The following is a 14,965-nucleotide window of genomic DNA, read 5'->3' on the forward strand; positions in this document are numbered from 1 at the left end:
TTTTTTAGTAGAGATGGGGTTTCACCATGTTGGCCAGGCTGGTCTCGAACTCCTGACCTCATGTGATCCGCCAGTCTCAGCCTCCCAAAATGCTGGGATTACAGGTATGAGTCACTGCACCTGGCCCCTGCTGCTACATGCACAGCACAGTCCAGCCTCCGAGCCTCGGCCCCATCCATCCCTTCCAGTGGGTCGGCCTTCTGTGACTGCCTCCTTGCCTGCCCAGGCAGCCCTTCCCCTTCCCCCAAGTCACAGAGGGCCCCCTGTGAGGGGGAGCTATGGCTCATCTCCCAGCCAGTTTACATGGGAGCAAGGCACAGTGGGCCTCACCTCCTTTGGTTTGGACTTTCTGTCTTTATTAATATAATCTATAACTGCTAGCTGCCTCTGCTTCAGGTTCAACTTGTGACCAGAGCCTTCTTAGTCAAAATGGCTTCAGGTCAGATGTTTGCTTGGGCAAGCAACCCTTTGCCTCTCTGCATCAAATCCTCAAAGACCCCCTCTCCTTATTCTTTTGCTTTTTTTTTTTTTTTAAGACAAAGTTTCACTCTATTGCCCAGGCTGGAATGCAGTGCTACAATCTCAGCTCACAGCAACCTCCACCTCCCGAATTCAAGCGATTCTCCCACCTCAGCCTCCTGAGGAGCTGGGATTACAGGTGTCTGCCACCATACCTGGCTAATTGTTGTATTTTTAGTAGAGACAAGGTCATGTTGGCCAGCCTGGTCTCGAACTCCTGACCTCAGGTGATCCATCTGCCTTGGCCTTTCAAAGTGCTGGGATCACAGGCATGAGCCACTGCACCCAGCTAGAAAACCCTCTCTTCTAGGAGACCCAGAATCCCTTTTTTTTTTTTTTCCCGAGACAGAGTCTTGCTCTACCACCAAGGCTGGAGTGCAATAGCCTGATCTCAGCTCACTGCAACCTCTGCCTCCCAGGTTCAGTGATTCTCTGCTTCAGCCTCCCAAGTAGCTAGGATTAGAGGCACGTGCCACTATAACCAGCTAATTTTTTTGTCTTTTTGGTTTCACCATGTTGGCCAGGCTGGTCTTGAATTCCTGACCTTGTGATCCGCCCGCCTTGGCCTCCCAAAGTGCTGGGATTACAGGCTTGGCGAGACCCAGAATCTATAGCCACCCTTGGACTATGGCTCCATGCACTGCAAGTCCCCAGGAAGCTGGCACCCTGTCCTCAGGTCCACACAAGGCTGAACTCACAGCCCCAAGATGCTCCAAAGCCAGCAGCTTCAGTCCAACAGCACCGAGGCCAGCGGCTGCGACCTGTTCCTACTCTCTCCCACAGGGACCAGAGCGGGTAGGCCACCAGGTGCCACATAAGAGACCCTGCAGCTTGGGGTGGGCACAGGTCTCCACCAGGGTCACTTGTGCCCATCTGTGCCTGCGCGTCAGCATGGCCCCACACAGGGATATTACAACACACACACACACAGACGTACATAAAGGAACACCCCACAGTCAGGTGTCCACTAACATGCGTGTGATCACATACCACACGCCCCCTACTCACACATACACAGTGCTAACACACAGGGGCATGCCACACACACTCCCACACACATGTGCACACCAGCATTCACCTGTACGCCTTCATTCATTCAGCAGTTATTTACTGAGCACCTGTCATGCGTCAGGCAAGCATAGCGCACAGCGGTGAGCAAAAGAGACCTAAGCCCTGCCCACATGGAGCTGGCATTCTAGGGAGCGGAGTCAGATGACGAGAGCAGTAAAATGTCTAGCATTTTAGACGGTTCCAGATGGTGGGGACAGCCGGTGCACAAGCCCTGAGGTACGAGTATGGCCGTACATGTTCACATCTCAGCAGTCTTCACAGGCGTGTGTGCCGGGACACGTGTGTACACAAATGCTCACTGACCGACAGCAAGCCAAGGCCCACAGGCATGGCATCGCATGTGTGGGTTAGCTTAGTGGCCACCCAGGAAAAGCTCCCGCCTCCTCCTCTTCCCTCCAAGCCCCTCCCCACCTGCTGTCAGACCCTCCAGAAGCAGCTCCGGCTGGAGCCAGACCCCACTGGGTGAACTCAGCGTCACAGGCACAACTCCCCTCCCTACAGGCAGCCTCCCACCTCCAAGATAGCAGAGCAGGTTATGGGGATTTCCTTCCCCCAGCCATGGAGGGAGAAGAGAGGGGAGTGAGGGAGGCCAGAGGGAGCTAGGAGAGACAGGGGCTCCACAGAGGAGAGACAGGGGCTGTGGGGGCACGCCAGGGGCTGCAGGGACCCGGGTCAGCTGGAGGGGGAACTTCCCTCACTGATGTGACCTGGGGCACAGGGAGGACAGAATGCCAGGGAGCCCCTCCATAATCCAGGCTGGTGGGGGGCTCCAGACCCAACTGTACTCCCCATCCAAGGGCTTTGCCCCTCCCCCCTCACTCCAGGCCTTGGCACTGGTGGAGTCTAACTGCTCAACATCACGCAACCTTGACTATGTGAGTGAGGGCTCTGAGGTCTAGAGAGGTCAAAGAGGCTGCACAGGCATCACCTGGCATGGCCACCCATGCTGGAGCCACCCCTCAGCCTGCCAGGAGGAGAGGCCCCTTCCCTGCCCACCCCAGGCTGGCACTCAGCTGGGACCCAGTCTCCCGTCCCAGCTCTGATGTGGCCACCTTGAGTTGAGCTGACACATCATTGACTTCCTCTCCTGCCCCCTCCTCAGAAATAGGACATCACCCTCCCTTGCACTGCGCCCCAGGACTCCAGGAAGAGCTGTGGCCTGGGTGCGGCAGATGAAGCCACAATACAGTCAAGTCCCCTCCCCATCAATGGCAGCAAGAACCTGATCTGTATCTTGGAAGGGGAGGGTGGGGAGGGCCCACTGGATGTGCCAGGGACCAGGACCAGGCATCTGGGCCACACTGGGTCAGAGCTGTCATGGTGCAAGCCCTGGCACAGAACCACAGAACGTGCTCAACAAGCCCTGTAAGCTTAGGGGCAGTGACCTACCCTAGGGCGCAGGACACCTGCCATGGGCCGATGGCGTGTTCACCAGGCCAGGCGCTATCTCACCTAATCACCGCAGAAACCCTGGGATGGAGGCCCTGCTATTACAACTGCATGCCCATTTTACAGATGAGAAAGCGGAGGCACAGCGGTGCCCTGATATAGCCAAGAGAAGGACTAGTGGGTAAGCAGCAGAGCTAGGAACAGACCCTAGCTGTCCCCATTGGCGAATGCACAAAACCATTACATCATCTCATCCCCAGACCCAGCCAAGAGGTACCCACACCCCGTGGTAGCAGAGGCTGAAGGCCTGGAGATAGGAGAGGAGGCCCCCACATATCCCAGCACCCAAGGCAATGAGAGAAACTGAGGGCCTGGAGGGTGCTATGTCCGTGAGGAGGAAGGTGGGAAGGTAAGGCAGGCTGCCTGGGCAGGGCGGGGCCACCCGGTTAATGATTCAGTTAATAATTTCTGCTCCCAGTTCCTTATCAGGGAGGGCAAAGTCCAAGGGCAGCAGCCAATCAGCAGCCCTGCTGGGCTGTTACCCAGAAACCTCTGCTGCCAGGGCCCTCCCATCTGTAACCCCTTGGGATTGGGAAGTGGGGGGCCAGGCCCCCAAGGAAGAGGACATTTTGCCCTCAAATGCCTTCCCTGGCTCTACCTAAGACCCCAAGGAGCACTGTGTCCAGCCTTCCAGACTCAGGAGAGACCCTGACGCCAAAGGGCTGGTAACTGCCAGCTTCTCAGCCCTGCACTGACCCCAGGCCCTCCAGAGAGGTGCTTTCTGGGGTTCGTCCCCCACCCCCGCTGCCTCTGCTCACATACCATTGTTGTCTCTGTTGACCCTGAGAACACTTCCTGCCCACTCCCCCACCCTGCCCTGCACTGGGTGCTGGGGACATGAGGATGAGTCAGACCCCCTACTACCGTTTCCTCTCCTGCCTGGGCTCAGGGCCTGGGGCAGGTCTGGCAATCAGCTCCATGCCTTGGAGGTGGGACAGGTGTCCTCAGGAGGGCTCCGGGTGGGCCCAAGAGGAAGGTCCTCTCCTTGAGAGTCAGGGATCAGGAAACTCTGTTCCTGGCCACCCCTCCCGTCTACTTACTCCCTCAGTGCTCCAGGGACAGAGAGAGACAGAGAGGCTGACATGGCCACAGTGCCACCCCCATCACATGGCACGGCCCAGCCCCAGATTCCTGGCCAGGTGGGGTCCTCTCTTCCAAATCCTCAGGTAGTCTCTCCCTGGGACCTGAGGCAGAGATGCTGGCCCCTGACAGGTAGCCCCCCACCGCAAGGCTCTGGTGGCAGAGCAGGGAGCTGGGGACTAAGTGTCCACTCTGGCTAACTCCAGCCAACTCCCTTCTCTCTGAGCCTCAGCCAGTGCCATTCCCCTCCCCTCACCCATCCCACGGCTGGGAAGGGTGGCTTTCAAACCAGTATCCTGGTGCTCCGGAGGCTGTGGGGAGCCCAGCCCTGCTTATCCACTGCACCTGTCCTATCAGGAGACCAGGAGTTTGTTCGATGGCTACAAAATCACAATGGAAGCCCCTGCTCTGGTCCAACCCACTGACTTACCCTGGGAGGGGAATGAGGCCAGAGAAGGAAGTCACCAGTCCAGGCCACCCATCAGGTTCAGAAGGGCTGAAATCCCAGGCCTCCCTCCTGCAGCCCTGGTGGGCTCCAGAGGCGAGGCAGACACCCACTAAACTCCCAGTGGTCTTTCCATCACCTGCTGGAAGGCGACTTCCCTCCATCCTTCAAGGCTCCCTGCACACCCACCTGCTTTCTGGGGGGCACTGGCTGCTCACTCGAGCCTCATGTGCCCCTAGAATCTGGGGCCAGCAGCTGCCCTTCGTGCCATTCATACTCTAAAACGTCCCTGGTCCCCAGGGCTGGGAGGTGAGGCTCTTCAGAGCTGAGAAAACTTTCTTTGTCACCCCCTCCTGTCTTGCAGCTGAAGAAAAAGGACCTAGAGAGGGCAAGAGCTCTCTGGGGGATCCTTGGAGGGCACAGACGGTCACCCCACTCTCAGTGTCCCAGCCTGCCCCAGAACTCTCAGGTTCTGGCCGGATTCTCAGACGCTGCCCTGTCCCGTGCTTGCCCTGGCTCTGGGAGTCCAAGGCCCCAGCCCACGAGTGGACGAGGAGCACACCTGACCCTGGGACCCAGTTTACCTGCTGGGAGCCAGTGCATCCTGCCGGGCAGGTCCCCTCTCTGCAGGCCCTGTGCCCGCCAATCTGGGCTGCCTGGCCTCTCTCTAGGGGATTAGTCGGGCGGTCACGGGGGCCCGGCTGTACCAGCCTCGAGGGGGCCGCCCTATCCCGGCCTCCCACCCGAGGCCCAAAGCGCCTTAGCCCCCAGCCCACCACTGGCACAGGGCAGGACCCAGCACCTATGCCAGGCGTGCCCAGGGAGGGGCACTGCATCAGGTGAGGGGGCTCGCCATGCTCCTGCCCCTTCAATAAAACCCTCTGCCAGTCTCCCAGCCCAGAGCCAAGAGCACAGGGTCCGAGACCCACTGTCCTGAGGGATGATGGAGGCCAACTGGGGACCAGGATGAGAGCTCAGGTGTCCCCAGTCCTGGCCCCAAGTGTGAGCGCACACATGGCTCTCGTGCGCTCAGGAGTGACGCAGCCACCACTCAAAAGCATAGCTTCCGCTCCCTCCACTTACGCACATGCACACCAGGCCCCGCCACCCCCAGGCCTTCCCTCACACCTACGGGGGGTCCCCCACATGGGCCTCCCCTTCCCAAGTGGCCCAGAGACCCCAGCCCTCAGCGCCCACCCACACCTTCCCCCACCGCAGGGGCTGGGAGCCGTTTCCAGCCCAGCCCTCCTAGGCGGGCAGCCTCACTCCCTCCCTGCTCCCCACAGACATTCTTGAGTCTCCTCTTATCTCTCTGGAGGGAGCAGCACAGCCTCCCCCCACCAGGCCGCCGCATGGCTAAGCCGTGGCGTCAGCCCCCACCCCTCCACCCATGGCCAGGAGGGAGCCAGGGAGTCCAGGCCAGCCAGGCCCACCCCTCTGCTCTCTGTCGGGGCCCAGGGTTCTGGGGGAGGCAGTGTAGAAGTCAAGGAGCCTGGCTTATGGGTCCTCTAGGTACCTAGCAGGCTCAAGGCACCACAAACAGTAACCCGAGCAAGCACTCACGTCTTGTCCCCTCTTCCCTGAAGGCCTCAAACCTTGCCAGGCCCCTCAACAGCTCCTAAGGATCAACCATTGTCTGGGGAGAGACAGATGCGGGGTGGCCTAAGACCCTCAGATGGCCCAGCTGACTCAGGGTCAACCATTCAATCTAGTCCAAGCCTGAATTCTTGGGGTCTGGGTCTGCAGGGTGTCCAGAATCCTGGAGTGGGACAACTGAGGCTGGGGGGTGCCCCTGCATGGGCTGCTAAGCCAGCAGGCGTGAAGAAGGGTTCCCACCTCCCAAGTCACAGAGGGAGAGAAACTGAGGCACAGTTTCTGGCCTGCTTCTGGCCAGGCGCAGTGGCTCACACCTGTAATCCCAGCACTTTGGAAGGCCAAGGCAGGCAGATCACAAAATCAAGAGATCGAGACCATCCTGGCCAACATGGTGAAACTGCATCCCTACTAAAAATACAAAAATGAGCTGGGCGTGTGCGCCTGTAGTCCCAGCTACTCGGGAGGCTGAGGCAGGAGAGTCGCATGAATCCTGGAGGTGGAAGTTGCAGTGAGCCGAGATCACGCCACTGCACTCCAGCTTGGGCGACAGAGCGAGACTCCATATTGGGAAAAAAAAAAAAAAAAAGACCTGCTTCTCTCCTCCACAGGACTCCACAGGATCTGGGGCTTGGAACTTGGACGCTGATTCCCTGCCCTGAAGCCCTGATAGGGTCACACACGAAAGGAAGGTTCTCTGCACCAAAGAGCAGGATGTGGCCTTAGGGACTGGGGACAGGGGGAGTTCCTGCCAGGGGCTGGGCCCTTACATTGGTAGACAGGGGCACAAAAGAGGGCCAGAGGGTCTGGCTAGATGTTCCAGAGATGTTCTGAGAAGCAGAGTGGGCTGGGAGGTGTCAGCCTGCACCTCCCCTCCCCCTCCCACAGCCATCCCATCCCTCCAGAACCCAGCTCCAGGAGGAGTGGCAGCCCTGCAGGAGAGGCAGGGGCTGCCCAGGAAAAGAGGGGGAGTTGGTTAGATGTAAGAGGAGACCTCCAAAATCAATGTAGGGGTGGGGGCAGGAGAAGCTATTATGGGGCGTATGTCAATTCCGCCCCAGGGGGAGGGTTCTTTCAGGGTGGGGGGGGTGAGGTCACTCTTTGAGGGGGCGAGGTCAGAGAGGCACAGCTCCAGGGCTGGGGACATAGTGCTGAGCAGCCTCAGAGGGCTGGAGGAATGCAGTTCACAGCACCAGAAGGGTCTGGGAGAGCAGAGGTGGCTGGTGGTGGGGATGTCGCTTCAAGAAGGTTCCAGCCCTAGGAAAGCATGCTGTTGGGGGGGACGGGGGTGGAGCGCAGCGCCAAACAGGAGAGGAGTCACTAGGGTCAGCACTGTGGAAAGCAGGTGGCAATGTCAAGTGGCAGTGTCCTAGGGGGTCCGGGTCTCCAAGGTGGTCCTACCCTCATGGAAGCACAGTGGGGCGGTCCCAGCTCCTGGAAGTCAGGGGGATTGCGCCAACCTGAAGGGCTCACTGGGGTCTTGGACTCTAGGCGGGGGTCCCAGATTCTGGGAAGCAGGTTGGGGTGCCAGCCTCAAGAAGTATAGAAGGTCCTAGAAGGCACACTGGGGGCCTGGGCCTTGAAGTGGGTACTTGGGGTTCTGGGGTTCTGGGGAAGCACAGCAGAGGATCCCCAGACTCGGGAAGTGCGCTGGGGGCGGGAGTGTGGCAATTTAGGAAAAGCTCCGGGTCCTGGAAGGCTCAAAGGAGGTCTGGACCTGGAAGGGGGCACAGCCCCAAGGAAGCTGCGCGTTGAGGAGCGGGGCAGGGGAGCCCAACTCCAGCGGGGTGGGTGGTAACCCCCGGGAGCCTGTTTCGGCGGGCTGGTGCCAGCCTGGAGGAGGGTCCCAGCCAGAGGAGGCGGAAGAAACACAGCGGGGGACCCCAGACCCGGGGGAGATCGACCGGGGGGTTCCCAGAGCCAGAGTGTTGCCTCCGCCAGCCCGCGGTCTCTCACCTTCGAAGAAGCGCTGCAGCGCCTCTGTCTCGTCCACCACCTCCATGTCCCGCCTGCCCGGCGCGCACTCCGGCCGCGGCCCCGCTACAGCCCAGCCCGGGGGCGCGGCATCGCCGGCGCGGCCCGCGCGACAGTCCCGGCTGGGCTCCTGCTGCGATCCCGCCCGGTCCGCCGCCGCGCTCGCCCCCCGCGCGGCCCTGGCCCGGCCCCTGCCCGCCCCACGCGCCCCACGCGCTCCGCCCGCCGCGTCCAACGCCCCCTGCCGGCCCGTGCTGCGCCGGGCCCCGCCGCGGGCACCACGCGCCCGGCTCCTGCAGGCGGCGCTCGGCGCAGGGCCCTGCCGGGTCGGGGGGCGCCCGGCCGTCCCAGACTTGCGAGACGCGGAACCTTCCCGGATCGGGGGACGCAGGACTGTCCGAGGTTTACGGGGCCCGGAGTCGTCTCAAGCCGGGGGGGGCGGGGCCATCCCAGGTTTGCGGGGTGCGGGGCCTTCCCGGGTCGGGGGGGTCGGGGGACAAGGGCTGCCTGGCCTCTGAGGGATCGGGACGGGAAGGGCCTGTCCCCGCCGTCCTCGCCTTCGCCTTGCACAGGGTGAGACGTCAGGATTCCAAATCCAAACCTCAGAGACAGCCCCCATCCCTCTCGTTACCTACCACCCCAGCTCAGCAACAATAACGGCCCGCATTTAGGGAAACGTGTGTTCTGTGCCGGGCCACACAGGCGTTATCTCACGTAGTCCTCACAGGCACCCTAGCAAGGATATACTGCTGTTACCTGCATTTTACAGATGGGAAGACTGAGGCTCAGTGCGTTAAGGACTGCCAGGAAGTCCTGTCCTGTGGCTGTGATGATGGAAACGTTCCCTATGTTGTCCAGTATGGTCACTAGCCACAAGTGAGCACTGGAAATGTGCCTATTGAGACTCAGGAACTGATTTTTTTTCATTTTGTTTAATTGTGATTAAACAGTCACTTGTGGCTGTGGTATTGGACAATACAGGCCTGAGAGCTTCTCTGTCTTTGAGATGGAGTTTCACTCAGTCACCCAGACTGGAGTGCAAAGGCACGATGTCAGCTCACCGCAACCTCTGCCTCCTGGGATCAAGCAATTCTCCTGCCTCAGCCTCCTGAGTAGCTGGGATTACAGGGCCCTGACACCACGCTCAGCTAATTTTTGTGTTTTTAATAGAGACGAGGATTCATCATGTTAGCCATGCTGGTCTTGAACTCCTGACCTCAGCTGATCTGCCTGCTTCAGCCTTCCTAAGTGCTGGGATTACAGGCATGAGCCACCATACCCGGGCCTGGCCAAGAGTTTCAAGGTCATTAAAGTTCATAGCCAAATCCTGGCTGCCCTGGGAATCTGAGCTCTCCTTCACTGTGGCGCTGTCTGGTAGAATGAAACCTGGAGGTTCTAACTCGAAATATGTCCAGGATAAAGCCATTGTCCTTGTGCCCCTGCCTTTGCCCTTATGACTGTCTCTGCATCTCCATCCTGCCCAACTGCACAGCCTCTCTTCTCACTGATTTCCCCTACAATCCTCCAAATCACCCTTTCTGAAACATACATCTGATCATGTCACTCCTTTGCAAAACCAAGTTTCCCTTTGCACTCAAAACAACATCTGGCTGGGCACAGTGGCTCACGCCTGAGCCACCTGAGGTCGGGAGTTCAAGACCAGCCTGACCAACAAGGAGAAACCCAGTCTCTCCTAAAAATTCAAAAATTAGCCAGGTGTGGTGGCTCATGCCTGTAATCCCAGCTACTCAGGAGGCTGAGGCAGGAGAATCGCTTGAACCTGGGAGGCGGAGGTTGTGGTGAGCCGAGATCATGCCACTGCACTCCAGCCTGGGCAACAAGAGCAAAACTCTGTCTCGAAAAAAAATAATAACAAAACAAACAAACAAAAAAACAAACAACATCTGAACGTCTTGCTTTGGTTTCTCAGGCCCTGCCTCTACAACTGACCTCAGCTCTTCCCCTCTCTCCATTGCTCACTGAATAACAGCCACCGAGGTCTCCTTGCCCTTGCTGAAACATGCCACGCCCATACCTGCCACAGGCCCTTGGCACATGCCATTCCATCTGTTTACAATGCTTGTCTCTACATGGCTAGTCCTTCTCAGCAGTTGGTCTCAGCTCAAATGTCATATCCCCAACCACCCTACCTAAAGCAGTTCTCCCTACCTAGGCCTTTCTTTCTCACCATGTAAAAGATTCTTATTTAGTTTCTGTTATTATCCTTCTTGCTCTTGAATGGAAGCCCTATGAGGACAAGAGATTTTTCTGTGTCAGTCACTGCTATAGCTTCAACACCAAGAACGCTACCTGGCTGGCACACAGTAGGTTCTCAATAAATGTGTATTGCATGAATGGATGATGGCATCTTCAAACTACCAAATCCCGTCAGGCTCCAGTGCCTCACACCTGTAATCCCAGCACTTTGGGAGGTTGAGGCAGGAGGATCACTTGAGGCCAGGAGTTTAAGGCCAGCCTGGGCAACATGGCAAGACCGTGTCTCTACAAAACATAAAAAAAGTTAACTAGGCATGGTGCTACATGCCTCCACAGGCACTGCGCCTAGTTAACTTTTTAAATTTTTTGTGGAGACAAAAATAAAAAATAAAATCTTTTGTAGAGACCAGGAGGCTGAGGCAGGAGGATTGCTTGAGCCCAGGAGGTGGAGGCTGCAGTGAGCCATGTTCGTACCACTGCACTCCAGCCTGGGTGACAGCAAAACACAAACACGAAACAAAACAAACCAAAAACTACAGAATCCCCGACCTCTGAAACCTTGGGAGCAGATCATTCTGGAATCTCAGACCTGGAGAATCATCCCACTTCAGAGTGGTTCAACTTGAAGCCTCTCACAACCCTTCAAGGCAGCAAGTAAAAGCTGGAAAAACCTGTCCCACCCAATCACTGTTTGACAAGCCACCAAATAGAGGCCAGAGGTGTGGGGGACTGCTGGCACATCAAGATGCCAGCCTGGCCAGCCTCCGACTCTCACCTCTGCCTTGCAGCATCCCTGGGAGGGGCGGGGCACTAGCAAGGCCTCGCGTGGGGATGGGGTGAGAGTCTGGAAGCTGCTCCCACCCCAGCCTCCCTGTCCGTCCTCACTGGCCAGCCGTGGGAGAGGGGCAGCCAGTGCCTGAGCCCCAGATGTGGCCCAGTCAGCAGGCCCGTGGTGGCCTGCCGAGGAGGGTCAATGCCACGACAGTTCTGGGGTTGGGGGAGGGGTGCTGAGGCCGGCGGGCGCCTCACAATGAGGTTTTGTCCCTCTGGGGGCCACTCTCGGAGCTGTTGCTCTTAGATATATAGAATGGGATTTTGCTGGAGGCCCCAGCTGTGTGTGCTGACCGCAGCTCCCCCACCACCCCCGCAGGGGCTGGGCTGAGAGGGGGGAGAGGGCCCACACTGAGACGCCTATTCTTTTCCAGCTGATACACCCCAGAGGTTTTTCTCCCTCTGCAGACTCCCTTAAGACAATTGTTATTCTCCACCCTGCCCCTCCTCCACCGGGGGGCAGGCCTGCCTGTGGACAAAGTAGATACCCGCCTACACCATACGATTCTTAAAAATGGATTTATGTTGGTCGGGCGGGGTGGCTCAGGCCTGTAATCCCAGCACTTTGGGAGGCTAAGGTGGGCAGATCACCTGAGGTAGAGAGTTTGAGACCAGCCTGACCAACATGGAGAAACCCCGTCTCTGCTAAAAATACAAAATTAGCCGGGCGCGATGGCTCACACCTGTAATCCCAGCATTTTGGGACGCGGAGTGGGGATTTTGAGACCACTCTGATCAACATGGGAAAACCCCGTCTCTACTAAAAATACAAAAACTAGCCAGGCATGGTGGCATGTGCCTGTATTCCCAGCCAGTTGGGGGGCTGAGGCAGGAGAATCGCTTGAACCTGGGAGGCAGAGATTGCAGCGAGCTGAGATCGCGCCACTGCACTCCAGCCTGAGCAACAGAGACTCCATCTCAAAAAAAAAAAAAGTTAGCCCGGTGTGGTGGCACATGCCTGTAATCCCAGCTAATAGGGAGGCTGAGGCAGGAGAATGGCTTAAACCCAGGAGTTGGAGGTTGCAGTGAACTGAGATCACGCCATTGCACTCCAATCTGGCCAACAAGAGCAAAACTCCGCCTTAAAAAAAAAAAAAAAAAAGAATTTACTTTATGAGTTGCCTGGTCCAGCCGCAGACCAGCTTCTCTATAAGGCTCCACGCACCCACGGATCTTTCCTCCATATCCCGAGTGCTGTGTAACTGACCACCATCTAAGGTCTCACCACCGTCTGCTGAGCTGCACAGCGTCCCTGTCCTGGTCAGCAAGGGCTGCAGGTAGGAGGGAAGACTCGTATTTTGGCCCTAACACCCCAACTCCATCGCATTATAATCAATTAAGATTATAGGTGGTTCAGTCTCTGGAGTAGCCTTGAAGTTGGACAGGGTGGAATGGAGCCTCCTGTTAATCCCATACAAGCTGACCCGGCTAAGGAAGCTCAGGCCCTGCCATCTCCCCTGTTCCACTAGGTCACTGAGCACAGGAGCAGCTGTCCCCAGGGATTTTTATCTCTGGACTGGAGGAAAGAGGTGGCTGAAATGTCCCAGACTCAAGGACTCAGCCAAGAGTCAAGGCTGCCACCTGCCAAGTCCATAATGAAGTTGAGGCCCAAGCTGCCAAGGCTGAGGCTGGGGCAAGAAGGTGGCTAGGTTCGTGAAAGGGCCCCAGGGAACTGGCGCACCAGGACCTAGGGGGGCCCATCGATGGAGATGAGTCCCCATCTGTGCCCCAGCTTCCCTACTGAGCCACAGTGAGTGAGGGGCTGAGATTGCAGCCCTACTTCAGTTGACAAGGCTGTCCCCTGTGGCCAGCTCCGCCTGCTCCCCAAGGCCTGCCCTCTGTCCTCAGATGCCTGATCTATAAAGCACGCTCAGTACCCCTGCCTCACAGTGGAGGTAAAGTGCTGGGTAAATGCTGCCCTCTCCAGTTCTGGTCAGCTCTCAGCACCCATCACTGGCCCTTGAGTGGCAGCAGGGCCAGGAGGAGGTGACAGACAGACGGCAGCACTGGGGAGAGGGATGCTAGGACCTGACGGTTCATGGTTAATGGGCGTGGAGGCCAGCCCAGGAGAAGATAGAGCCCTGTCCTCCCACCCCAGGACTCACCTGCCTTCCCCACCACGGGACTCTCCTGGCCTCCCCAGCCCAAGACGCTCTGGGCCTACCACGGACCCAGCACAGCACTAGCATGAGGCCATTTCGAAGAGGAAGAGAGGAGGGCTCAAAGTGGGGTGTGTGTCAATCCAGCAAGCCAGTGAGGCTGGGGGTGCAGCTTGCCTAGACTAGGGCCTGAGGGCGCATCTGAGTGTGGGGGCCCACAGGGTAGACTCCCTTCCTGACTGCAGAGGCGCTGGGACAGGAGGAGGTGGCTGCAGGTACTGAGTGGCCCTGGATGTAGAGTGCTTCTCTAGCCTTTCCCAGCCCCTCTCTCTCCTCTCAAGCCCCTCCCCATGCCACAGCCTGGCTGCGGCCACAAGCAAGCCACAGACCCTCCCTGGCCTTCAGTTTCTTCTGCCTGCGCTGCACTCACTGGACAGGATAATTTGCAGACCGGTGAGACCACTGAGGGCAAAGAACCTCTGAAAACCATCCAGTGCGGTGGAGGCCAGAGTCCTAGGCTGGGAGGCCCTGATTCTGGTCTCCAGTCTGTGCCCACCTCCCATGTAACTTTGGGCAGGTCTTCACCCTTTTTGGGCATTTCCTCTTCTGTTCAGCGGCTGTGGGTGAAGACAGGCTCTAAGACCGAGGATATTCTTTTTTTTTTGAGATGGAGTCTTGCTTGCTCTGTCACCCAGACTGGAGTGCAGTGGCATGATCTGTCTCACTGCAACCTCCGCCTCCTGGGTTCAAGCAATTAATTCTCCTGCCTCAAACTCCCAAGTAGCTGGGATTACAGGTGCCCACCACCATGTCCCGTTAATTTTTGTATTTTCAGTAGAGACCAGGTTTCACCATGTTGGCCAGGCTGGCCTCAAACTCCTGACCTCAAGTGATACACCCACCTCAGCCTCCGAAAGTGCTGGGATTACAGGCGTGAGCCATCGCACCTGGCCGAGGGTATTCTTCTATCACCCTCCTCAGTCCCTCACCAAGTAGGGTCACTGGACACTGGGGGCCAGAGATGGGGGCAGGGCGGGGGAAAGGGAAAGGTTGGTCAGTTTGGCTAGGTCAGTGCTTGGGCGGGACTCAGTGGCCAAGGCGGGACTGGCTGGAGGAACAGCGCCACCTGCTGTGTGGAGGGGGCAGGCTCCACCGCCTGGGCCTTCCAGCCAAGCCAGGCTGGGCTGGAGTCCCTGGGCTGCACTGCGCCTGGCCAGGTATTTTGTGCCTTCTTAGGAAAGCCCTCAGCAAAGACTTCTAGTGGCCCCTGCATTTCAGTGCTGTCCCACCGGGATCTTCATCCCTGCCTTCCTTGGCTGTCCACATTGTGGGGGAGGGAGGTGGCCATGGTCAGACCACCCTGGTTTGCTAATCACCAGCTCAGCAGTCTTGGGCAGCTCATCCCCTCTGAGCCTCAGACCCCGTGGGAAGAATGGGTGGCTAGCAAACTGTATCTTTCCAGGCTGTAATATGAGCGTGCTCCCCCGGCACATCTCTCACACAGGAAGGACAGCACGAGGGGCTGCCTCCATTCACAGGGGGCTTTGAGGGTCTTCTATTCCCTCCTTGCAACTCAAAGTGTGGCCCTGGGGCAGGGCACTGGCAGAGCAGGAGCAGGTTAGAAATCTATACTCTGGGCCCCAGCTCAGACCACTGAACTCACACCTGCATTTTAGCAAGCGCTCCA

General features: G+C 58.0%; 1 protein-coding gene across 6 annotated transcripts in view; it reads right to left on the reverse strand.

Annotated features, from left to right (window-relative positions):
• MYRF (myelin regulatory factor) overlaps positions 1-8,180 on the reverse strand; it is a 36,752-nt gene extending 28,572 nt beyond the window's left edge. For 5 of the 6 annotated variants that reach the window (XM_064364817.1, XM_064364818.1, XM_012454391.3 and 2 more), the window contains exon 1: positions 8,114-8,180. In XM_064364817.1, coding sequence (XP_064220887.1) covers positions 8,114-8,159 — 46 coding nt within the window. In that variant the 5' untranslated portion in view covers positions 8,160-8,180. Of the gene's footprint in view, positions 1-5,148; positions 5,214-8,113 lie in introns of those variants that run through there. The other variant, XM_012454392.2, reaches the window with a different exon arrangement.
• Between the last annotated feature and the right edge of the window lie 6,785 nt (positions 8,181-14,965).

The sequence above is a fragment of the Aotus nancymaae genome, unplaced genomic scaffold, assembly GCF_030222135.1.
Source record: "Aotus nancymaae isolate 86718 unplaced genomic scaffold, 86718_ANA_hifiasm-v0.15.2.pri h1tg000059l, whole genome shotgun sequence".
In the NCBI taxonomy this organism is placed as follows: Eukaryota; Metazoa; Chordata; class Mammalia; order Primates; family Aotidae; genus Aotus; species Aotus nancymaae.